The sequence below is a fragment of the Enhydra lutris genome, unplaced genomic scaffold, assembly GCF_002288905.1.
Source record: "Enhydra lutris kenyoni isolate GAN:26980312 unplaced genomic scaffold, ASM228890v2 scaffoldscaffold1, whole genome shotgun sequence".
Taxonomy (NCBI): Eukaryota; Metazoa; Chordata; class Mammalia; order Carnivora; family Mustelidae; genus Enhydra; species Enhydra lutris.
The window spans coordinates 34,925,977-34,952,647 of record NW_019154085.1 but is presented as its reverse complement, the minus strand read 5'-3'; the positions used below and the strand labels follow the sequence as shown (position 1 = coordinate 34,952,647).

The following is a 26,671-nucleotide window of genomic DNA, read 5'->3' as shown; positions in this document are numbered from 1 at the left end:
TGACTGGGGTAGCTTTATTTCTGAATTGAAATGTTTCTGCATTTTATAAATCTAAAGCAGGGAGCGTTCTTCTTAATGCAGAATATTGCTGATTAAATTGCCGACAAGAAATTGCACTTAAAGATTCAGCAGCTGGAGAATATAAACACAGGGATAAACACGTCTGCCTGAATCAATCAGAGGCAGTTGCAGTCTACCCCCAGAAAGGTGAGCAATTATTTATGAAATTATGTCTTCTTCAGTGATTCTGTGTTGCAATCCAAAAAGAAACTGAATGAGGGAAACAGACAATGTCACGGTCCCAATTAACCAAGGAGTCACACACATTTTCAAAATCAACGGATTTTACTTATACTCTTTTAACCTCATCATCTTGAAATTTCTTTAGCTTTAAAAAAATAGTAATAATTAAGTAGGTCAGCATATTATTGAAGAACTGCATTTTTTCATTTTAATTTTGAAGATAAGTGTCTGGTTCTGTCAACTACACATTAACACAAATTTAAAGAGAAAAGAGGTGATGTTAAGCAACATTTTGCATAGGGCTCTTTCGGAGTGTTTGTTTTACTAGATCGGTTTCCAGATTAATGATGCTGGGTCCCTCACTGCCTTTGAGCATTGGCTGGGGTTTTTGATCCAAGGGATATGTGTTTTGTCTTGCAGTAGCTACAGGCCATCAAGCTACTGCATAGTTACAGACAAGAAGCAAGCAGCTGAAGACAAAAGCCCTACATCCCTGGAGGTAGAATCAGTTAGTTGGTAGCTCAGTATTGAAAATCTCATGGACCAAAGAAATATGCATGCACTTTCTAAGTTAAACTTGGAGGCACTGAGGTGAGCACTCACATCTTCTCACCCAGGTCATTTAGGTGATTCAAAGACCCCTGGACAGATCATATCCTTCAGGGACAGCTCAGAAGCCTTCAGTACAGAACAGTCCATCACAGAGACTAGGCTCTTCCAAAGTGAATTTTGGAGGCTACTGAAAAAGTTTTCCACCCTCTTCCTAAATTGATGACCACTGTTAGGTACTCTATTCCATTAGGTACATAGTCAGCTTTCTCTTACCAAGCGGATATTGCTGGGAGTGATAACACTATAAGTCTTTAGAGTTTTGATGACAACTGGTATATTTTAATGGCAACAGGGAGAGGTAAGAAATTGGGGAGACTGGTCAAGTATAGATAAAGTATCATTAACAGCCAGAAACTCTAGAAGCAAATAAACTGGATTCAAGTCCTAGATTTACTCTGTACGTGACCTGGGCAAGTTGTGCCTCAGTGTCTCCCATCTTTAAAATGGCAATGCTAATATCACCTACCTCAAAGCATTGCAATGAAGATGGAATACATGTATGTAAAATGACTAGAAAAGTGTCTGGCATAAAGTAAACATATTGAAGTACATCACATGGTTCCATCATAATGGTAGCATTCTTCTTTTTTTAATTTTATTTGTTTGTTTGACAGAGAGCAAGAGATCACAAGTATGCAGAGAGGCAGGCAGAGAGAGAGGGGGAAGCAGGGTCCCCACTGAGCAGGGATGAGGGGCTCGATCCCAGGACCCTGAGATCATGACCTGAGCTGAAGGCAGAGTGTCTGGCATAAAGTAAACATATTGAAGTACATCACATGGTTCCATCATAATGGTAGCATTCTTCTTTTTTTAATTTTATTTGTTTGTTTGACAGAGAGCAAGAGATCACAAGTATGCAGAGAGGCAGGCAGAGAGAGAGGGGGAAGCAGGGTCCCCACTGAGCAAAAAAAAAAAGAAAAGAAAAGTCTCTGATTAACTAGGTTAATCCAAAATGGTATTTTAAATGAACTTAATCAAGAAGATCAAGTAAAGCTATAGGCAAAACTCATAGATATCTATTTAAATGTTGATTTCTTAGCATCTAGAGAGTATTCAGGAGAGCTGGAACTCTTTTCAGAATATGCTTTTACCTAACAGCCTATTTTTTGCTCTAGTATTTGAACCTCTTTGGCTTTTAGTTTGTCTCTAACATGAGGAAGTTAAATAAGATTATTTCCAAGGCTCAGCAAATATTTATAGAGTGCCCAGTGTGTGACTCATGGTCAAGGGACAGAGAGTAGCAAGTTAAGGATCTTTTTTTTTTTTTTTAATTTTTATTTATTTATTTGAGAGGAGAGAGAGAAAGAGCATGAGAGGGGGTAGGGGCAGAGGGAGAAGGAGAAGCAGGTTCCCCACTGAGGAGGGAGCCCCATGCAGGGCTCCATCCCAGGGCCTGAGATCATGACCTGAGCTGAAGGCAGACTCTCAACCGACTAAGCCACCCAGGCGCCCTGCAAGTTAAGGATCTTATTCTCCACTTGTTCTCTTTGGAGCAAAGGAAGATAGGATACTAGAGTTCTCTGGAAATGTCATATGGCGATATCATTCCACTTATATTTCTTTCTTTCCTTCCTCCCTCCTTTCCTCCCTCCCTCCCTTCCTTCCTTGCTCTTTCTTTTCGTTTCTCCCCCTTTCCCTCCTCTCCTCTTTCCCTCCCTCTCTCTCCTTCTCTCTTTTTCAGGTTACTTTTAGGTTAGACGCATGCCACCTGCCCCCTTGTTTCACCTCGGCACCAGCTTTTCTTCACATTTTGTCTCACACACATACACACACATAAGGCATGAATGACCTGTTTAATTACAGAGTGCCTCAGGAATAGAGCAGTTTATTTTCTACCTTTTCATGAATTCAAAGCAAATAAGACAGGACCTGCATTAGATTAGAAACATATTTCTGATGTTACAAATGCGTTTTATTAGCATGAGGCCTTGTCTCATAAGTTATCTGGTAGCAGACTTCTTTGTGGCAAAATCCATCTGAATGATGAATAAGGCCTAAGAGATTTCCAATATCCATGGTATGGGGTTAGGCTTATGGATTAAAAAAGAGGAAGGGAAACAGAAAAACCAAAGAAATAGGAGAAGAATAAGGAGAGAGTAGTGTGCGGTTAATGTTTACACCTCAAACAAAAACCACTTGTCTGCTGAGGGTCACCAGACCCAGTCCACTGGGGTGGATCAAGGATGTCCAGGCCTTTGTGAGCTTCAGAATCTAAGGAAATGTGGCAACATGGGCGAGGAGGACCAGAATGGCACAGTGTAGATGCAGGAGACAGAGAGACACAATGCCTTTTTTAAAATGCTCCATTCTAGGGGCACCTCGGTAGCTCAGTTGTTTGTCTGACTCTAGATTTTGGCTCAGGTCGTGATCTCAGGGTCTTGAGATTGAGCCCTGTGTCAGTCTCTGCTGAGCAGGGAGCCTGCTTAAGATTCTCTCTCTCTCCCTCTGCCTCTCTCCACCCCAACTCATGGGTACGTGATCTGTTTCTCTCTAAAAATGAAGAAATAATAAAATAAAATACTGAGTTTTAGGGGTGCCTGGGTGGCTCAGTGGGTTAAAGCCTCTGCCTTCGGCTTGGGTCATGATCTCAGGGTCCTGGGATCAAGCCCTGCATTGGGCTCTCTGCTCAGCGGGGAGCCTGCTTCCCCCTTTCTCTCTCTGCCTACCTCTCTGCCTACTTGTGATCTCTGTCTGTCAAATAAATAAACAAAATCTTTAAAAAAATAAATAAATAAATAAAATACTCAGTTTTAAATCTCTTTCCCTCTCTCTCTTTTAGCTATATATCTTTGTAACAATGTTTTTGGCTGCCAAATCTTCCCTCACAAGGCACCTTCCCCATTAATAAATGTACCTCTCATCTTCATTTGGATTCTCAGGTTTTATTGCCTGACAATTCAGAATAAAGAATCTAGAACCTGGAATAGTGCCTGGCACACACTAGGTGTTTTATAAACATGCATCGAATGAAAGAAAGACTGAATGAATGCATATATGTGGTTAAAATGTTTATGAGTTACTAGCATCAAAAATTCCCCAAATACTTAAGCATAAACTTACCCAGGGGAATAAAAGGCATGTACACGAACACTACTTCTTCCATCAGTTTTTTTTTTTTTCTTAATTTATTTGAAAGACAGAGATCACAAGTAGGCAGAAAGGCAGGCAGAGAGAGGAAGGGAAGCAGGTTCCCTGCTGACCAGAGAGCTCGATGCGGGGCTGGATCCCAGGACCCTGGGATCATGATCTGAGCTGAAGGCAGAGGCTTTAACCCACTGAGCCACCCAGGCGCCCCTTCCATCAGTTTTTGCTTAGGATTCTGGAACTTACCATGAGGCCGACTCTCCCTTTCTGTCCTTTTATGAGGCTTGCACATTAACTCTTGAAAAGAGCTTGGCTGGTCTTCAGTAGGAGGCCCTCACCAGAAGGAAGCCCAGGGTGCTTGCCCTGATGGCTACTGCTCTCCTGTCTGGCTGGGTATGATTCGTGTTCCTATTTCACTGCCTTCAATTCAGATATGTAACATACAAGTCTCCAAAAATTTTGCTACGTGTGGTATGTCTTACTTCAAAAACCTTGAAACATACGTGTCTGAAGACCTTACTCTGGTAGAGGCGATACTGCTTGTTTGTGGATTATATTTGAAGGCAAGTGGGTGCCTTTTAGTGCTCGCGTTCCCTTCCCCAGACCCCAGACCTAGGGGTCGCTGTTAATTCGAAGATACCACAGATGTAGCTGACACAGCAGCTCCCAATCCCCCAGGGGCACAAAACTCAGGTCTGGCTTCATTATCTGGCTTCCATAGTCTTCACTATTCTTAGAAGAACTTTTAAAATTAATAAAGAGAGGATGCTGAAGCCCAGGGAAATACACATTTTAGACCAACATGGATTGGGTGCTGGTCTCCTTAAATGTCAGCTACTTGTAAGTTTCTGTAAGTCTTCCATTGATTTCACATGGAAGTAGGTCAGGACTGCTTTTAACTGGAGAAACTGCATGCTGCAGGTTTCATTTTACTGTGAGGAGTGAATATTAAAAATTGATGTGCAAAGCAAACCTCTGCTTAATTAGCATCTCGATAAAGACTTTAACTGGGAAAGCCATGGAAGTTAATAAAATATAAGAAAATTGACAATGACGCATTTCAATAGCTATTTCTGTGTCACAGCCTCTCATTTATGAGAAATACTATGGCTGGTCACTCCACACATTGCCTACTTATGCTAGTTAATCTGTACTGAGGAGGTTAGCATTCTTTCTGTGTATGTGGCTATATGCAAAATTCTGTACAAAATTTAAGTGTTTGTTGTTGTCTTATGGCATTGAAATTTTCAAATGCTAACCTTTAACTTTTTTTTGCTTATTAACTGACCACTTTAAAAGAAAAGGCAATTCTATTGAATCTGCTTAGACCCAACAACTTTGACTGTCCTCCCTCTACATACTAAATATTTTTTATATTAAGCACTTAGGGTCTTCTTGGTTTCCAACTAATTCATTGGTTAATACCTATGCCTTTTGAGAAGCAGAGTTTTTATTTAAAAAATAATTTTAAGCAGGAAAAAATATTTATTACATTTGAAAAACATGCCAACCTCCTCAGTTCTAGTGACTTTTTTCTTTTGCTGTTGAGACATCTTTCACCAACATGTTTCATGTTGCCTGACCCTTGGTTTTATGTTTTCTTTTGTTTTAAAGATTTTATTTATTTGAGAAAGCATATGAGCAGGGGGAGGGCCAGAGGAAGAGAGAGAAGCAGATTCTCCACTGAGCACAGAGCCCAGTGCCTGGGGACTGTACCCCAGGACACTGGGATCATGACCTGAGCCAAAGACAGACACTTAACTAACAGAGCCACCCAGGCATCCCTTACCTGAAGCTCTGTACAATGAAGACAGCTTCCTTTTTCTCAGAGCTGTTCTTTCTAGAATAGGGTTAACTGTACTGCATCAGGTGTGATGTCCCTCCAAATTCAAGACTGAGATATCATTCAGCAACCTGAAAGCAGCCTGCCCCCTGTGGGAGCAGAGAATGGCTTACATTTTCCCTAATGCTTTATGCTCCTCACATCAGGCATTGGATGAGCCACTTAAGATGTCAGATCCTTTACCCAAGCCTAACTGAAGAGAGTTATATGAACAATATAGAACCTCTGAAAATTTAATTCATTTTTGACCTTACTTTGTTTTTTAATAAAATATTTATTTTTTTCCACAGAGAGCTAAAAGTCAATTGCCCCTTATAGTTGCACAGCAATTTACATTTTACAAGGTCTTTTCTTGAACCCAATATTCTTTAATTTTTCACAATCCTCTGAGGTAAATATGAAAAAACCAATACATGGAGAGTTTGACATGCTCTGAAAGCACAGATGTTAAGTGATAAATCCATCTTTCAACCGCAGGATATTTGACTCCTGTGTCTTTGCCCATACGTGTTACCTGTGTATCTCAAGGAACTCTCCAAAAATACTTTCCATTATAATGAGATTGTTTTTTATGCTGTTCGAACAAAGGAATTTAAAAAAAATAAACAAAAGTTTAGAAATGAGGATATATGCTTTATTCTCCTTAAATGCTAGAAATTAAATAGTAAATGGGCCATACTAATACCATCTACAATCTAGCTGATAGTTTTCTATCTACTACGTAAGGTCTTAATACTGTTTCTAGAATCATTCAGTAAATACCTATGCTATGCTATTTTTAATAGATCCTACTTTAATTCTTATACAAAATACTTACATTATGAGTATTTGCTTTCATTTTCCTTGCTGAGTACTGTGTAGTTTCCCCAATCAGTAACAGGACTGATTTCTCTTCTTATTATTTCATATAAAAATTTCTCTAAACCTGAGTTCTCCATTAATATTTTTTGGAGCAGCTGGTTCTGAAATATCTTCACTAGTCTTGATCTTCTCATCCTGTGCAAAATTCAGATTACTGGCAATACTTTATGGTAATTCAACTGGGCTTTGCTATTTAAAAAATGTTAGCTTTGGAAAAATAATCCATAAAATAAACTGAGTGTGCAAACACAGTCATAGAAACCACGGGCACTTAAAATATACAGTCTTCGCTCTCAAAAATTTACCATTTAACTGTGGAGATCAGATATACATTCATTCATTTTGTTGGAACAGTCATTTGATGATTCAAGGAACACACACCGAACATGCACTCTGTACCAGCAAATGTGCTGTTGCTGCAATAAAACAGACTCAGTATCGTGCCCTGACAGTTTCGTTAGGATGATAAATACTCAAAAGCTAATCACAACACTGTGTCAGAAGAGCTTTTTTAGTTAATGGGGGCAGACCTCTCCCAACCCTGCCAAAAAAGCAGAAGAAACAGAGTCCCAAAAGGATTCCTAACGAGGAGATCCTATTGCAGGAGAATCAAGAGAAATGTCTTCAGATGGAACAAACAACAGAGTCAGATGTTCTGTGAGGTGTAAGAGAACCAGAAGAGGAAAGAGGCCAGGGCCAGAGACCGGTTGGGAATTAGCCCTGCATGACTTGAGTGAGCAGAAGCGGGAACTGGGTTTTGGGAAATGCAGTTGCGGGACAAGAAATGGAGGCATCAAGGGCAGAATATTCACTTGAATGGTTTGGCCATGAAAGAGAAATAGAGAACCATGGCTGGATAGAGAATGAAGCTGTTTTTCTCTTAAACATCAGTGGACAATTTTGTTTTACTTCATACTCAGAGCTCGTAAACATAGCTTGGTTTAGAAGCCAAAGTAAATTCTTCAGCCCTTGAGTAAACGTTATCAATCAACCAAACACGGACCACTCTCAGGCAATCTAATTTCTGAGGTTTGAGATTTCTCTTGGGCCAACATTGACAAAAAGCTTTCATCGTTTTGACACATCTCTCTTGCTATTAACCGTTAGTAAGTGATTAATAAGTAATCTATCAGAGAAAGAAGCTAGTCTGTGGATCTAGAGTCAACTTTGATATTTGGAATGTGGGAGCTTTGAGAGAGTAATGCCTTATTTCAGCTGTCTTCATTCTGTTGGGGGCTACTAACACCAAAACTTTTTCTCAGTCTTCTAGTTCCTGGGAATCTGGATTTCTTGCTTGAATCATGGGACTAGAAACCACATTAGAATTACCCACCCATATCTAGGGATGGAGGATACATAGATACCTCTGATCTTTATGTGCTGAATCTTTCCACCTTTTGTTTTTCTACTCTTTTTTCTTTCCCAGCTTAGTCACATTGGTTCCATCTACAACAAGGAAATACATGTAAAAATTTTTAAAAATGCTCTTTTATTGAAAGTAAAGCTGTCACTTGGCCAGAATAAAATGTAGGGGAAATTTTTCCCTCCACCGTCATTGTCAGAGGAATGTTACAGACTTCAAGATTTGAATTTTTTCCTTTAGGTTCAGTTGTTCTGGGTAGACCTGGCTAGCCAGGATAACGCTGCTTCAAAATCCATGCTACTAATACTCTCTTCCCCCTCTTAGATTCTATTTAGTATTCAGTATCTTTTATTTCTTTTATTTGGGAATAGCAATAGCCAGATTCTCCAGTTGATTGGTTATTCCACTAGAAGTGGAACATTTAACATCGACTAACAACAATAATGAGTTTGCTTCAACCGAAAAACACCATGCAGCACTACAGACAGTTCATTAAATTTGGGATTGCCATCTATTCACTGAATTCTGAAAAACTGAGTTTTTCAAAAATTATAAAAGCTTTTCAAATATTTTATAACTCGAACCCATTTTTACCTATGAGCATACATGAACTAGGCTGCCAGTCACATGATAATAGGTCCCTGGACTTATGCACTGCCTTTCCGCCAAAGAGGTTAAATGACCTGGTTGAGCGTGCTTTCATTCTCTCTACGACCTAAGTTCAATAATGCATAATGTTAAGCAGACTGAAATTCCTTCTTTAAAATGTTGATCTCTATTATTTTCTTAAAAAAATGCATTTCTCTCTTCAACTGTTGAGAAGTGATCAATTTCACACTATTCATCTATCCAGAAACTGATGAGGCTTTGACAAGAATGATCCACATTTAAATGCTTTATGGCTAAATTCTTTATATCTTTCTCCTAATAAATCTGCCTGGAATGGAATAGACATTCTTTTAAACAGGACACTTAAGAGCAGAAGCAATGAATTCAGCATTCAGCATAGGTCATTTTCAGCTGAATGACTATATTGATTTCAGTGTGGAATTTTCTAAGTCAAAGGATCTGATTTTTTTTTTTTTCACTTAATGGTCAAACATTTCTCATTTGGCTTTTATTTCCTTGGGAACAGTAGCCCTCTCAAGTCATTATGCCTATTAATTCAACAAGTTCAATAAATATTTATGCTATATCAACTTCGAGAAAGATTGCATTGGGATGAGGGCTACCTTAAAAAAAAATGATGAGAAAGTATGGACCTTGTCCTCCTCAGCCATATGTCTTAATTGAAATAAGAATAAGACCTTACAATAAGTCAGAATAACACACACTGTTACAGAAGTACAAAGTGCTCCTGGAGTTTGAGAGAGATAATTTCAAAACAATAGCACAAGAAAAACTCTATGAAAAGTAGGTGGACGCTAAGCAGAGATTCAAGGACTAGACTTTGTTTTATGGACTTAGTGAGGAAGCTCTTCCAGCAAGAGAATACAACATCAGACAGTCTCGGAGGCAGGAAGAGGGTCATTTTTTGAAGGCTCTACACATCATTCAGTAATCCAGAGATGCATCAAACAACAGAGCCAGAAGAGACTCCCAGTTTTAGCACCTAATATTTTCATTTGAAATGTGAGAAAGCTAACACATTAAGAGATGAACGGACTTATCCAAAGTCTTGAAGCTTTTTAATGGTTGAACTAAGATGGAGACAATCTCTTGGGACATCTAGCTCCTGCCCTAACCCTCTAGATCATATTCAGTTAGGAAGCAGGACAAACATCAGAGAGTGAGATGTGGCCGGTCGGAATGCCTTTACTTATACCTACTATTTAATTACTTCTAGATGTTAAAGTGTTGAAAACATAGGATATTAAATAGAAATCAGAAATTGGATTTTCTGTTTGAGGTAATTCAATAGGAGAGAAAGAAATCAGTCCTAGTACATTAAATACAAGATGAGGGAATCTTGGTTTTTTAAAGAAATTGACTGGGGTAGCTTTATTTCTGAATTGAAATGTTTCTGCATTTTATAAATCTAAAGCAGGGAGCGTTCTTCTTAATGCAGAATATTGCTGATTAAATTGCCGACAAGAAATTGCACTTAAAGATTCAGCAGCTGGAGAATATAAACACAGGGATAAACACGTCTGCCTGAATCAATCAGAGGCAGTTGCAGTCTACCCCCAGAAAGGTGAGCAATTATTTATGAAATTATGTCTTCTTCAGTGATTCTGTGTTGCAATCCAAAAAGAAACTGAATGAGGGAAACAGACAATGTCACGGTCCCAATTAACCAAGGAGTCACACACATTTTCAAAATCAACGGATTTTACTTATACTCTTTTAACCTCATCATCTTGAAATTTCTTTAGCTTTAAAAAAATAGTAATAATTAAGTAGGTCAGCATATTATTGAAGAACTGCATTTTTTCATTTTAATTTTGAAGATAAGTGTCTGGTTCTGTCAACTACACATTAACACAAATTTAAAGAGAAAAGAGGTGATGTTAAGCAACATTTTGCATAGGGCTCTTTCGGAGTGTTTGTTTTACTAGATCGGTTTCCAGATTAATGATGCTGGGTCCCTCACTGCCTTTGAGCATTGGCTGGGGTTTTTGATCCAAGGGATATGTGTTTTGTCTTGCAGTAGCTACAGGCCATCAAGCTACTGCATAGTTACAGACAAGAAGCAAGCAGCTGAAGACAAAAGCCCTACATCCCTGGAGGTAGAATCAGTTAGTTGGTAGCTCAGTATTGAAAATCTCATGGACCAAAGAAATATGCATGCACTTTCTAAGTTAAACTTGGAGGCACTGAGGTGAGCACTCACATCTTCTCACCCAGGTCATTTAGGTGATTCAAAGACCCCTGGACAGATCATATCCTTCAGGGACAGCTCAGAAGCCTTCAGTACAGAACAGTCCATCACAGAGACTAGGCTCTTCCAAAGTGAATTTTGGAGGCTACTGAAAAAGTTTTCCACCCTCTTCCTAAATTGATGACCACTGTTAGGTACTCTATTCCATTAGGTACATAGTCAGCTTTCTCTTACCAAGCGGATATTGCTGGGAGTGATAACACTATAAGTCTTTAGAGTTTTGATGACAACTGGTATATTTTAATGGCAACAGGGAGAGGTAAGAAATTGGGGAGACTGGTCAAGTATAGATAAAGTATCATTAACAGCCAGAAACTCTAGAAGCAAATAAACTGGATTCAAGTCCTAGATTTACTCTGTACGTGACCTGGGCAAGTTGTGCCTCAGTGTCTCCCATCTTTAAAATGGCAATGCTAATATCACCTACCTCAAAGCATTGCAATGAAGATGGAATACATGTATGTAAAATGACTAGAAAAGTGTCTGGCATAAAGTAAACATATTGAAGTACATCACATGGTTCCATCATAATGGTAGCATTCTTCTTTTTTTAATTTTATTTGTTTGTTTGACAGAGAGCAAGAGATCACAAGTATGCAGAGAGGCAGGCAGAGAGAGAGGGGGAAGCAGGGTCCCCACTGAGCAGGGATGAGGGGCTCGATCCCAGGACCCTGAGATCATGACCTGAGCTGAAGGCAGAGTGTCTGGCATAAAGTAAACATATTGAAGTACATCACATGGTTCCATCATAATGGTAGCATTCTTCTTTTTTTAATTTTATTTGTTTGTTTGACAGAGAGCAAGAGATCACAAGTATGCAGAGAGGCAGGCAGAGAGAGAGGGGGAAGCAGGGTCCCCACTGAGCCCTGATGAGGGGCTCGATCCCAGGACCCTGAGATCATGACCTGAGCTGAAGGCAGAGGCTTAACCCACTGAGCCACCCAGGTGCCCCTGATGGAAGCATTCTTAAGGAAAATGTTGGCTGCTGCACACTTTCCCCAGGTCCTCACCCCTAGCAATTTTGATGCATACCACTCTGGGCAATGTTCTTGAAATCTGCTCTTGAAATTGCTCCTGAGACACACTTGTTGGAGGCAGAAGCATGTCCCAAGAACTTCATTACTTCATTCCCCTATCAGCACCATCAGCTCTAATGCCTGGGATCCTTGGTTCAGTCATGACAGCCAGACCTCCTCATTGCTCTCATAATGTCTGCTGTCCTTGCCCTTCTGGTGTCCCCCAAAGAAGACACCCATTCTGTCATATCGATTAGACCATGTGACCAAGTGAAGCACACCCTTGCCCTGGGTCATGACTCCATCTGGGGGCCCCACTCCAGACTGGCTAGTACTCCTGCTTAGATAGCCTAGAACAATCGAAACAAACCTCTGGAGTGGGGACTGCCACAGGCCCGAGTTGCAGGTTCTTTGCAGGTTCTCCTGCGAGAATGGCAAAGGCCCAGAATGACTAAGATGGAGGTTCTAACTAGAAACCAGAATGGACATTCTTCACAGATACACCACTGTTAAACTCCCTCTGGGAGAATCCAAACAGAGCAAAATGGACTTCCTTATTGATCCATCCAGATGACCTTGATTGTCATCTTTGTCAGGTGCCAACTAACCAATAGCTTACTCAAGGAAAGGAAAGCAACACTCACTCATTTTAAGCTCTCACTTCTCTCTTCTTTCTCTTACATAAATTACATTTCTGACTTTGTTAACTAAAAGCAATGTGTTAAACCTTTCTTTTTTATACAAGTAAAGGGTGTTCCCAATATTTAGTCATATATCCTTGAGTTATTGTGAGATAGCAGGAAATTTTCCTGGGGATTGCATTAAAAAGCCAACATCCCAGCCTCAACCTCCAGAATTTCTCATTGAACAGGTTTACGATAAGGCCCAGGAATCTGTTTTTGACAACACCCGGGTGAATATGATATAGGTTCTTGGACCAGAAGTCTAAGCTTTCTGTGTCTTTGCCTACATACTTTGAACCACTCAAGGACATTCTCTGAAGCCTGAGCATGTCATCAAGGTATTGGTTCAAGTGCATCATTATAACCCAGGTCCGAGTTCAATTTTCCCTCTAACCAGCTAGAAGGAGCCTTTCTAATGCAGAAACTAGCCTGAAGCCATGGTGTGGGACTCATAGTGGAGGGATGGGTACAACCAACAAACAGCAGGAGAAGGACCTGACAAGGGTCATGTCTTTATTTAAGATGCTTAACAAAACCTATAGGCTTTAGTCTTTTCAGGCCCTTTGGAATCCTCTGAGATACTCTTCAGGTCATGGGAGTGTAACTCAAGTGCCAAATACCTAGAATTCTACAAGTTCCAGATCCAGTTCCCAATGTTGGTTAGGTGTTTCCAAGTCACTGTGCATCCAGAAGTTCTGGCTGATGTCCCAGGGTGAAGGCTCACCCATTCCCATGGCAAGTGAAAGACCCAGACTCATGGATTTTCCTGTCTGCCCTCCCCTTGGGCTTCTCAACATTTGCCTGAGTCCTAGCCACTCTTTTCAACCCCTTCTTTCAGAGGAGTGAAAAGGAAGAGCCATGAAGTCCTGAATTAATCTGCTTGCTAAATTTTACAGAAAAAAGTATTTTAAATAAGTCAAACAAAATGTGTAGATTATCCAAAAATAAACTAACATTCATTTCAGGTTTCCTAGGATAACTTAGTTCTTGGGAAGTTGATATTCTTACCATCTCAGATATGAATCCAAGAACTTCATTCAAGACTTAGTAAGTGGGTTAAATAAAGTGGTCTTTAGAAGTTAAGTGTCACAGAGGTCACATATTTATACTGAAGGTCACAGTTTTTTACTGAATGAGAGCCTGCTCAGACAAGGTTGTGTATCTGTTTCTTGGCCCACAACTGATTAATGGTGTGATAAGATACTGGGGGCAAGAGTTGAAGGAGAATAGGAAAAGTGGGGGAGGGCAAGAGAACCTATCTGCATCAATCAAACTACCTGAAAGAGGTAGGAGGCAGGAAAACCACAAGAAACAGACACAAGAATTCAAATAAATTTAAATGATATAGCAGTAGAGGGCTACTCAGAGCTACAAACTCAAAGAGCCCCTGACAACATCCCAGTATCATAATAATTAAGCTATCAACACTGTGTCACTGTTATTACAAATGGCCAGGGACAATGACAGTCACCACTGTTTGAGGGGTATCCTATTCTAGTCACCGTGCTAGACACTTTTTTTTTTATAAGATTTATTCATTTGAGAGAGAAAGAAAGAGTATGTGCATGAACAGAAGGGGCAGAGGGAGAAGGGGAGAGAATCTTAAGCAGACTCCACACTGAGTGCAAAGCCCAACATGGGGCTCGATCTCACGACCCTGAGATGAACACTTGAGCCGAATACTTAACAGACTGTCACCAAGGTGCCAAAAACACTTTAGGTGCACTAACACATAGTAGGCACACAATGATGATCACAGTGATCCTGAATCATAAAGATGGCTACATTATGTTAGTATACCCTTCCTTTTGTCCTAAAAGTGGGATAATATATAAATACAGAAATATACATTAAAAGATTTCCTTCCAGGGGTGAATGGGTGGCTCAGTGGGTTAAAGCCTCTGCCTTTGGCTCAGGTCATGGTCCCAGGGTCGTGGGACCGAGCCCCGCATTGGGCTCTCTGCTCAGTGGGGAGCCTGCTTCCTCCTCTCTCTCCACGGGCCTCTCTGTCTACTTGTGATCTCTGTCTGTCAAATAAAAAAAATCTTTAAAAAAATAAGATTTCCTTCCAAAATCATTATTTTTTAAAAATTGAAAATTCCTTTTTAAATTAAACTAGTAAGAATAGGGGCTCCTGGGTGGCTCAGTAGGTTAAAGCCTCTGGCTTCGGCTCAGGTCATGATCCCAGGGTCCTGGGATCGAGCCCCACATTGGGCTCTCTGCTCTGCAGGGAGCCTGCTTTCTCCTCTATCTCTCTCTGCCTGCCTCTCTGCCTACTTATGATCTCTGTCTGTCAAATAAATAAGTAAAATTAAAAAAAAACAAACAAACTAGTAAGAATAGGTTGGATCAGTTGCTTCACCATCCGTACCCAATATTTTAGCATCACTGTATCTCAAATGACTTACAAAAGGGGAAAGGGTGTATGTGTGTGGGGGGGCATTGTGGGTATGTGATGGAAGGGGCATGGAGATAGTTTTTTTTGGTTGATTTTTGTTTTTTGTTTGATTTTTGTTGTTTTTTTGTTTGTTTGTTTGTTTGGGTTTGTTTGCATGTTTCCTTTGGGTTGTTGTTTCTGTGTGAGTGTGTGTGTTTTTTAAGAAAATGAATGGAAAAGCAAAGGTTACATCTGTTTCCTAAGTTTGTTTCATGAAACCAATAGGACCTATTTACATTTATAATTGTAAAAATACAGCACAACGTCTAAACATCTTAAATGGTAGCGTTTTTAAGAGGCTGAAAGATGAGATGTAACAGTAGGAAATGGCATCTCTATTAATGTGGAATATTAATGTGTATAATGAAGCTCTTTAGCAATTCTGACTCACCATTCTTTTAATAACAATACCAGATGAGGGAGCCTACATCTTTGTTTTTCTTTGTTCCTTCTTTACACCCCTGTGTCTCTATGTCCTTCTGCTAGCTCTATGTGGACCTTTGCAGGTGCTTCATATGCTGGCGTCCATGAGGGCTTATGTGCTGATCCCACCCTGTGTGTGCATTTTATTTGTATATCCCTTGTTGCCTTAGTCTTTGAATTAGTCCCTTTACTGTTTCATGTTTCTATTTTTTCCTTAAATTTTCTGCTAACATTTCTCCGCATATTTCTTTTCTATCCTATACTCTCCCTTGGGTACATCATAGTATTTAATTATATTCTTCATTGTGTCTTGTACTTTTTAATAGGAGCATATATTCACACATTTATATTAAATATAGGCAAAACCTTTCTTTTAAAAATATTTCTTAGGGGCACCTGGGTGGCTCAGTGGGTTAAAGCCTCTGCCTTCAGCTCACGTCATGATCCCAGGGTCCTGGGATCGAGCCCCACATCAGGCTCTCTGCTTGGTGGGGAGCCTGTTTCCCCCTCTCTCTGCCTGCCTCTCTGCCTACTTGTCATCTCTGTTGAATAAATAAATTTAAAAAAATATTTCTTATTTGAGGAGAAAAATATTTTAAATACTATTATGGTGAATACTCCAAATTCACCATAAACATATTTGTACTTCACTATTTCTCATGTAGACAAAAATTTACAGCAATAAAATACAAGTGAATCACTTCTTACATGACTTGTAGACTATCTCTCTGCACAAAATTAAGAAATATAAATAATAACCAATTCAAATAAAATTTACTATAGTGAGAGAGACTATTAAGTGTCCTTATCTCTAGCTAAGCAACATGACAATGTCCCATCAATCAAGGAAAAAAATACTCCTTAGAACACTTAATGTGAAGACCATGTTTAGAAAATCATGCAGTGAAATGAAACTGGTTCATAGTCTACCACAATTGTCTTATTATATTTCTTTCCTATTGTTCAATCTCTGTCAACTGTTGTAAGATTTTAAGATATGAAATAAAATTAAATGTATCTTTTTAGATTATAAAAGTAAGAGTTGAAGGCATATATTTATTTATTTATTTATTTATTTTTAAAGATTTTATTTATTTATTTGACAGAGAGAGAGATCACAAGTAGGCAGAGAGAGAGGCAAAGCAGGCTCCCTGCCGAGCAGAGAGCCCAATGCAGGGCTTGATCCCAGGACCCTCAGATCATGACCTGAGCCGAAGGCAGAGGCTTAACCCAATGAGCCACCCAGGCACCCCTAAGGTATATATTTAATTTGACATTGATTTTAAAATTAAAACAGAAATATTACATTGGCTTTGAATTGAATATTAGAAAATTATCAAAATTGGCACTTCCAGTAAAGCCAGGGGGTATGGAGAATAGAAATACCAGCCTTAATTTTATTTCTGAAATGTAAAAAAAAAGAAGAAGAAGAAGAAGAGAAGAGAAAAGAAAAGAAAAGAAAGGAAATGAAAGGAAAGGAAAGGAAAAGAAAAGAAAAAAGAAAAGGACAGGAAAAAAGATATTTGAGATTTAGAAGTCATGAATGTTATATTACTTCATATCACTTATTCTGTCCCTATGATATTAGCAGTGTCTATAAATCTTATCTGGCAAGAATAAAGGGGAGAGTTGCATCACTGAGTGTACTGTACCAGTGATTATAAGATAACTTCCAATTACCAACAATGTTGGATCTACTTTCTGAATTACAGAAAGGATCTAAGAGCCACTATGATTTTTTTTTTAAGATTTTATTTAATTATTTGACAGAGAGAGCAAGGGAGAGCATGAACAGGGGGGAGCGGTGGGGCAAAAGGAAAGAGATAAGCAGATTCCCCACTGAACAGAGAGCCTAATGCAGGGCTTGATCCCAGGATCCTGAGATCATAACCTGAGCTGAACACAGATGCTTAACTGAATGAGCCACCCAGGCATCCCACCACTATGATTCTTTTTAAAGCATTTTCTTCTGGAGTCAAAAGTAAATAACACTAAATTATTTTTTGTGCTATCTGCATTTTTCTTCCTTTCCCTTTATGTGAAGTAAAATATTGAAGTTAACGTAACTCAAGACATGCCCTTTCTCTGAAGAGTTGATACATAGTTAAGAGCACATAGGAAGGAATTTAATCCTCAGATCTCTAAAAGCTATAAAGAGCCTGGATCACTTTTCCATGTATAAGCTTTGTTTTAGAAGCACACAAAGCTCATTTTGGACTCGAATGGAGAAGTCTGTGACATATAGCACATAGACAAATTCTAACAGATGGATTTTTCTTGAAATAACTTCATTAGTTAATCATTTCTTTTACATATACTTTTTCTAGCTAATTGGTATAGCTGCCAGCTGGAGCTGTTAAGAATCCTCCAAAGAAACTGGTAGGTAGGGAGAAACTCCAATAATTTCACCAAATCTAGCATCGAACACCCATTAATTTCACACTAACCATTACATATTTTGAAAGAAAATCTTATCCTTTCATTTTTGTTTCTCCAATTTGCTCCAAACACCTTAAATGATCTGTGCTTAAACCAAATCAATCATCTAGAAGAAACCTGAGTCTTTAATAATAGGTCAGGTTTACTGAACTTGCCAGTATGGACATTGTGGACCAGATCATCTTATTTGTCTTTTTTTTTTTTTTTTTGTCAAGGAGAGAGAGAGAGCACAGGCAGGGGAAGCAGCAGGCAGAGGGATTCCAAGCAGGCTCCTTGCTGAGCAAGGACCCCCACGAGGGGCTCAATCCCACGACCCAGGATCATGACCTGAGCCAAAGGTAGATGCTTAACAGAATGAAACACCCAAGCGTCCCTTTTTGTCAGCTTTTAAGGAGTACTTCTGGCTTGTACCAAGTTGATATCAATAGTACCTCCAATTGTGGTAACCAACAATGTGTCCAGACATTGCCAGAACTCCCTAGGGGCCAAAATGCCCTGGCTGAGAACCACTATTTTAGAAGTATATTGTTCCTAAGTTTTATTTCAAGTCAAAAAATAGTTTAATGTATGCACATACACATGTACTTCACTTCAGACATGTCTAATAGATTAGAATTTTTTGTCTTTCAGTCAGGTAAAGGAAATGTTTCAGTGGGGAATTTTTAAGCAGTAATACTTTCATAAATCTCTGTGCACAAACAAGCAAAAAGGCAGGATATGTGGCTTCTAACATGAATGAATACTAATTATCTAAGACGCACCAGCACCACTGGGTGCCTGGGTGGCTCCGTTGGTTGAGCATCTGACTTGGTTTTGGCTCAGGTCATGATCAGGGTCCAGAAACTGAACCCCTCCTGGGCTCCACGGTCTGTGGGGAGTCTGCTTGAATGATTCTATCCCTCTTCCCCTCCCCCCACTCTTTCTCTCTCTATCAAATATATAAATAAATCTTAAGAAAAAAAGTGCCATCACCATCTTCATCATCAGAAATATTGATTTTTTTTTCCCCCTTTAAAGAAGGAACTCAGTGTGATTGGGTAAGTGGATAAGTAAAATCCTGTGTTGGGATAATCTGAGATGAAAAATGGTTAATTACTAGTTTAGGTGCCTAAGGCATTTTTAAGTAAGGGAAAGCAGTGTATTTTAATACAATGGACACTGAGAAAACAAGGATCTGTTTGACTTGACTTTGACTTGTATATGTACAGAGTGATTTGGGGTTCACAAGATGGTTTAGTCATTCAGATAGAGACATTTCCTGCTCTTTGAAGTTCAATGGTAAATATAACCTGTACCACCTGTTTATCACTTACTGATTTTTCTGTAATTTATGTATGAGTGGACCTAGGAAGAGTACCATGGGAGTAAGATACTAATTACCAAAGGTGTTAAAAGAGAAGCAAGAAGGCTTTTCTAGTTTAAGGTAAATGTAAGAACATAATAACCCCACGAAGTATGCAGGGAGAATCATTCACCATGTTAAAAAAAAATACTAAATTCTATCCAAATTTCTGTTTTTCCAGCAAAAGCTTTGTAATAGAGATTGGCTTAAGTGGATTTTTAATATAAAATAAAGATAAATATTAACATTTATCATTATGTTTAAATAGACACATTGTTTCAAAAATCAAGTTATTTACCTAAAAATTCCATAGTGATGTGTTTACTTTGTTAGACTTTCTAGAGCCCCTGTAACAATTCAGATTCTATACTTTAGTGTTTAAAGAGTCATTCTTCCTCTCAATAGCATGTGTTACACTAGGCCAATTGTCACTTTGAGTTCTTTCAGAATGCACTATCCTTCAGCATGGCAAAGCGAAATAACCCACTTTGATATTTCAACTCAAAGAACTGAAGGCCCTGCACTCCGCACTTCATCTGCACACCCCTGGCTTCGCTTTATTTTTAAGTCGGAAACCTGGCTCCCATAGACTCTGTACACTTACTCTCTGCGGGGTCCTTAGAACGGCGGCCGCTGGACGACTTCCTCAGCAGGCTTCGTCCAGAGGTAAAGAGGCTGGTTAGTTCTTCCAAGGGACTTGTAGGGGTCCTGGACCGGGAGGCGCCCGGAGCTGGGCCGTAGGTGTTCACCGAGGCATTGACCATCTTGGCCCCATCCTGCGACACCGGCCTGCCGGTCGAATGAGGCACTGATGGAGAGCTCCTGGAGAGGCTGCCCGAATGCACGGCGTCGTAGGGCGGGGGTCGCTTGAGGCTGAGTGGGGTCAAGGACCTCCCCATGCTGACCGGCGACGGGGAGGCCGAGTGGCTCTTCGGGTAGCCGTGGGGGGACTGGGTGCGGTACAGGGTGGATGGCGGGGGCGGGGACGAGGACAGCGTGGAGGCGGCAGCGGCGGCGGGGCCCGGGCCCAGAGCTGCGGCCTGATCTTTGTCCAGCTTGGGGTGGCCGGAGGCGTGAGAGGGCAGGGAGGACGGAGATGCCCCAGCCTGCTGCTTCATGTAAGACACGTTTTCCAACACCGGCAGTTTGGTGACCTCCAGGGGGGTAAGCGGAGACTCATCGGAATTAGGGGAGCACTGCACGGGAGCGGGAGGGAACACCAGCAGCGGGGGTCGGTGAGAAAGCAGGTTGGGGAAGGGCGGGGGGATGTCACAAAGCAAACCCTTTGGAGTACATGGCACTGAGGGCTTGGCGAAGTCCGAGTCAGGCACCGTGGGAGTAGCACACTGCGAAGAGCAACTGTGATGGTCAAGGTCACATTTCGAATCTTGGCCCAAGTCGTCAAAGATGGGGTATTTCATCTCTTCGTAGACGGCCTCGCTCTGGTCATCATCCTCCTTCCTGAAGTCTCTGAGAATGTTGCCCACCATCTCGATGTACACGGGCTCCTCTTCCTCGGGGTCCCCCGCCGGGCTGCTGACCTGGGACAGAGAGGGGTCCCGAGGGAGCGACGTCCTCCGAGGCGCGTGCTTCTTGATGTACGTTTCATCGAAAGATGTACTCAGCTGAGTATTCGGGTTCCGTTTGGGTTTGGGAGGAGGGATCTTCTTTGAATATTCATCACTGTGGGGTCTGGGTTTGGCTGACACTACAAAAAGAAAAGAGAAGAACAGAAAAGTAAAATAGATGAGTACAATAGGAAAGCCTTCAAACAGGACTTGCACTTGGGTTTACTGCTATGGACTTTTGGTGGAGGCTTGGGGGCGGTGGTAATCTGCTTCGTTTCTAGTTTGAGGCTAAGATTAAAAATCAAACAAGTCAAACACTTTCCATATGTAGGAAAACCTGATGACAGAACAATGGTAGTATTTATCTTCAAGCTAATATCACTAATCTGACACTGAAAAATGCATTAACTGGGGCTATTCGTCTCTCTGCCTTAGAATTTCTAAATAGAAGCCTTCAGATGAAACATGTTCCATAAAAACAACCATAAATTTCCTAAAGATTAACCTCCAAGAATTATGTGAGCAAGGGGGTGAGGGGAATCAAGTTTCTCTTAGCACAAATGGTTACAAAAATACCATGGGATTTGAACCCTTTTAATGATGTGGCTATTGCACATGATCACATCTTGCTTTCATTTAGGATAAAAATGTCCCAGCCTGCTAAGCTTAATCTCTGCCTTGGTTCAGATAAATAGCTTCTATACCGATGGGTCTGATACTTCAGGGAAAATTGATGTGAAAATCTTATGAGGCTAGACAAGTTAATCTCTAAATCTCCAGGTAGTGTTGATTATGGTGTATTTGTCTGTTTTTGTTCATGAGATCTCTTATGATATCACAAATGCTATCTTGGAATGAATTTATTAGGTATGTGGCACTGACATGACAGAACCCCCTCAAGCGTCTTACCAAAAAAAAAAAAAAATAAGTAAATAAATAATCCAGAGAATGTTGTATAAGCTTCAAGAATATCTTTTGGAAACTCACAACAGATATATGTACCAGTGTGCTCAACACCTTGCTGGAAGGAAACACCCCTAGTAATGAAAAATAAACCCTGATACTGTACGGTAAGGTAGAATAGGCTGGCAACATGTCTGTAACTGAAATCAATTATTTAGCATGCAGGGAAGGTACTGACATCTTGTTATTATCTCATTATCTCATTGTGTTGATATATGATTACAACGATTATCATTATTATGCAGTGTGGCAGAACACAGTTACTTGTGGTAAATGGTAGCATATGATATAAGGTGACAGTATAGCTTATTGGTATAAAATTATCGAGAAAATAACAGGCTTCTCTATAATTTGCAGCCTGAAGGGAAGGTGGGATCTCAAGACACAAATCAGGAAACACCTGAAATCATTTTTGTTTTGTTTAAATAGCATACTATGACCCAGGAGCTTTTCTAAAATTTAATAAAGGAGAAGCAAGTGCTTAGAGATTGGTCAGTCTGCTGCTCTACACATCAATCACTCCTTTCACTGAACGGAGACCCATCAAATATTCTAGAGAAGGGGCTATGTCACTTTTCTAGGCCATTCCTGCTTTCAAATATTCTGTCCTATTGTGCCCATGATGATGTTTTTACTCACTACAATCAAATATTTTTTTTCAAGGGAAGTTTCTTAATGTATCTAGACTTTTCCTTTAATTCATATCAAGAAAAAACTAGATGTTGCTTTCCAGGGGGTTATAGCAGTGGAGTCTTTGAGTGCCAAAAATGAAAAGCCTAAAGACATAACAGGACAAAAATTACCTAGACAATTCTTTAGGAGAGATGCAAAGTGACCAATAACTCCTCTCTGTATCTCCCACTGGTCTTAAATTTTACTGGCTTTAAAATCTACTGTGTATGTTAATTTTCATGAATTAAATAACTCATCAGATTATATACAAAAATCTGAGCCTGATGTATAAAGTAAAATTATACATCACTGACTGAAGTTGACCTAGTACTGGGGGTACATCGAGTGGGGACCCAGAAGAACAAAAGCCTATCCAGACTATTCTTCTAAAGCTTGTTTCCTGCTATCTTCCACCTTAGGGTCTCATTCTAGGCTAAGTAACTCACATGCTGGGAAAATGTTTGCCACTGATTATTGAATTCTAGAGACTGAATGGTGTGGATTTAGGGGAAATCCTTAGAAGAGAGAAGTCTGAATAATGAGGTGCTCTGTGAATGGAGGGTTAATCTAAAGCTAGGAATTAGTGTGTCCATGAGATAATAACTTCATTATATGGGAGTGGTCATAGCTAGGATAAGATTAGCATTTTTATCCTTTCTAAATTATGGTGCACTTCTGTTTTTTTTGACCCTTCACTGAAGTCCAATGTCCCCACCTAGACTTGGGTAGTTGTATGGAAAAAAATAACAAGACAGGCAGAATTCATGCATCTGAGCCCATGCCTAGGTAGGGGCACTACGCTGAATGAAGACCATTACCCAGGATTCCAGGAGAGTGAGGGGTCAGTGGTAGAGCTGGTTGTGACATGATACCAGTGTCCCTCTTCCCACATAGATTAGAAGGTGCTCTTTGGAATAGACAAGACCAATGCTTGGGTTGCACTCAAAATGTGAACAAATGACACTCATTCTCTTTGCCAAAAGGAACAAATAATAATAATAATAAAGGTACTTCATATCTATGAAATGTTTGAAGAAAGAAGTTTCTATTCTAGACCATAACACAGAATTAAGTAGAGCAAATATTTATAAGGAAGGAATATAGATAATCCATTTGTACTGTCAAGACAACTTCAATGCCAAACCAAGCACAGTTAGTGTCTGACAAAGGGAAGAAAATATAATATGTGACTTTAATGGTGACTCTTACATAATCAAAATTCACCATCGCCCTGGATGGAACTGCATTTCTCCCACATTGATATGTGAAGCACTAACCAACAATGTGATGGTATTTGGAGATGGAGCCTTTGGGAGATAATTAGGTTTGGATGAGGTCTTGAGGGTTGGGTCCTCATAGTGGGTGGGATTAGGACCATCATGTGCTGATCCAGTGAGAAGGCAGACATCTACAAGCCAGGAAGAGAGTTCTCACCAGAAATCAACTATGCAGAAACCAACTATGCTAACACTTTGATCTTGGACTTCCGGCCTCAAGGACTGAGAAGAAATAAATGTCTGTTGTTTGAGCCACCTGATCTATGATATTTTATTATGGTAGCCCAAACTGACTTAGATAACAGTGTATATATTGAGCCCTGCATAAAGACACTGTATAGCTGAATGATAAGCGCCTACTTTAATTCCATCCTCTGGCATTCAAATACTTGAGATAGCTTTGTTATTTTAAAAATTACTACAGCTCTTTCCCAGTCTTTTCTTTCTTTCTTTCTTTTTTTTTTTAAGATTGTATTTATTTATTTGACAGAGATCACAAGTAGGCAGAGAGGCAGGCAGAGAGAGAGGGGGAGGCAGGCCCCCCGCTGAGCAGAGGACCCTGGGATCATGACCTGAGCCGAACGCAGAGGCTTTAACCCACTGAGCCACCCAGGTGCCCCTTCCCAGTCTTTTCAATTTAAGTTTCACCTGCCCCTGCCCTATATCTCCGTATCCCCTGGAACCATGTCACAAAGAGCAATGACATCTAAACATAGAAATACTCCTCCCAAGTACCCACCCAGAGACACCTGTCCACCCAATAGCCTGTAATTCTGGTTGTTCTTGGTCAACTCTCTAATCTCTGATTTGTGTTTTTTATTCTGACCCATTTTCTGGATGCTTTTTGTTGTTGCTGTTGACGTTGTTTGCTTTGGCATGCTGACTCCCTCTTCCACTTTGTTCTGCTGCCCCCCACCTGAAGCAGTTCCCCAGCCAGCCTTGCCCAAGGCCTGCTTCATCCTCTGTGCAAGCTTACCCACTCTCCCTTTCCCCGTGTGATGAAAAGAACCCAATTCAGGCAGATTCGTATAATAAAAGCACATTTGGTTTCCTGGTCCTCTTCCTTTGTATTGATCCAAATTTGAAATGAGAGCACTGAGGATTATTTAGATACTAAAGAGTTAAGTAAATTATAGATGATTGGGATGAATAAACAGATTCATTCTTTCATATCAGGAGACTTTTTTTCCAGATAATATCTGCTTCCCACTCCATATCCCCAATTGCAATTGGGTAAATAATTCATTGAGCAATAAAAATTTGTTTCAACTGTCATGTATGCTTTTTTTTTAAAGCTTATTCATATAAGGCAGTGCCTGAAATTTTAAACAACATTGTCACATAATTTATTCTACTCTTACCTCACTCTAGGGAATTAAAAATTAAAGAAAAAAGTCATGTTTAAACAGTCATTTCTTTAGAGAATACTTAAAAACAGTCTTGATCTATATATAGAGAGACTGAAATACTGCTAATAAAAGACAAAGAAAATTGCTTGCAAATTTCAATATTAAACCAAATTCAACTATAATAAAAAAGGTGATTTTTTATTGCCCCTGAATGAATTTTAAGTTATTTCTAATAAGCTCAAAGATAGAAGCAATAATTCCTGTTCAGCTCCAGAACACAAATTTTAATGCTTAAAATAGTATAATGACAGTAGCATTGAATAAGCAGAAAATGACATTTTTGAAATGAAATATCTGAGCACAAAGGTTATGCATGGCTTTCAGGTCATGCCCAGATGATCTGTCTTTCACAGTTAATTTTGGAAATTCACCATGTCCTTTGTCAACCTATCCTTCTGAAATAATTTTTCCTTATTAAAAAAAGTATAGTGTAAAACCATGCTTTAGTATTTGTGGATATTCTTGACCCAAGAAGTGGAAAGATGTGACACAGCACAGGTCAATATATCCCTGTCTCTGTGGCCACAGTATCTCAGAATCTGAAGGGCTCTTAGAAATTATCTAGCCTAGGGGTACCTAGGTGGCTCAGTTGGTTAAGCATCCACCTCTTGATTTTGGCTCAGGTTTTGATCTCAGGGTCTTGAAATCGAGCCCCAAGTGAGGCTTGGACCTGAGTGTGGAGCCTGCATAAGATTCTTAAGATTTTTCTCTCTCTCCCTCTCTCCTTGCCCTCCCCCACAATGTGCACACTCCCTCTCTCTATATGTAATAAATAAATCTTTTAAAATACGAGAGAAATTATCCAGCCCAAACGCTGTACTTTACTGAGGAAGAAACATAAATTCCTCATCAACTACTTTAAAAAAATGAAATTTCATCATTTCAATTCAATCTTTTATACCTTTCAAGACAAAATAAAACAACAGGGGGAGAAAAGTTCTGCAATTTATTATTTTGTATATGTCACAGAGTGCCATTATAAAAGGTCTCCTCAGAAATGAAAACTTAAGATATAAAAATATAAGGTCTTGGGGCGCCTGGGTGGCTCAGTGGGTTGGGCCTCTGCCTTCAGCTCAGGTCATGATCTCGGGGTCCTGGGGTCGAGCCCCACATCGGGCTCTCTGCTGAACGGGGAGTCTGCTTCCCTCTCTCTCTCTGCCTGCCTCTCTGCCTACTTGTGATCTCTCTTTCTAAAAGAAAAAAAATATATATATAAGGTCTTATCAGCCCATGCTATAATGTTGGCACTATAACTCTGAAGTTCTGTAGTTATAGAGATCTGTTAAAGAGGTAATTGAACTGGGAAACAAGAGTCCAGTGAAGAGAAGTAATGTCCATACTGTGTGATCCTAAAACTAGCTGATTCTAAAAGGTGAGAGACACATTTCCCACTTTTGGCAGAACTGTGCTTACAATAACTCTCTTTCACAACTCACAATTCCAAGAGTTTGAGGGATATTTTTATTTTCACAGTCACAAGCTTTGCAATTCCATCCACAAAATTGCTTCCTGTTGATTTTATTTTATTTTTTAAATTAAGGTGTCTGTTAAGGGA

General features: G+C 39.9%; 1 protein-coding gene across 1 annotated transcript in view; it reads right to left on the bottom strand.

Moving 5' to 3' along the window:
• The window catches only part of LOC111145809 (neuronal tyrosine-phosphorylated phosphoinositide-3-kinase adaptor 2), a 214,021-nt gene that overhangs the window by 48,320 nt on the left and 139,030 nt on the right, over positions 1-26,671 (bottom strand). The window contains exon 3 of the mRNA XM_022501057.1: positions 19,832-20,935. Within this exon, the coding sequence (XP_022356765.1) occupies positions 19,832-20,935 (1,104 nt within the window). The remainder of the gene's footprint in view (positions 1-19,831; positions 20,936-26,671) is intronic.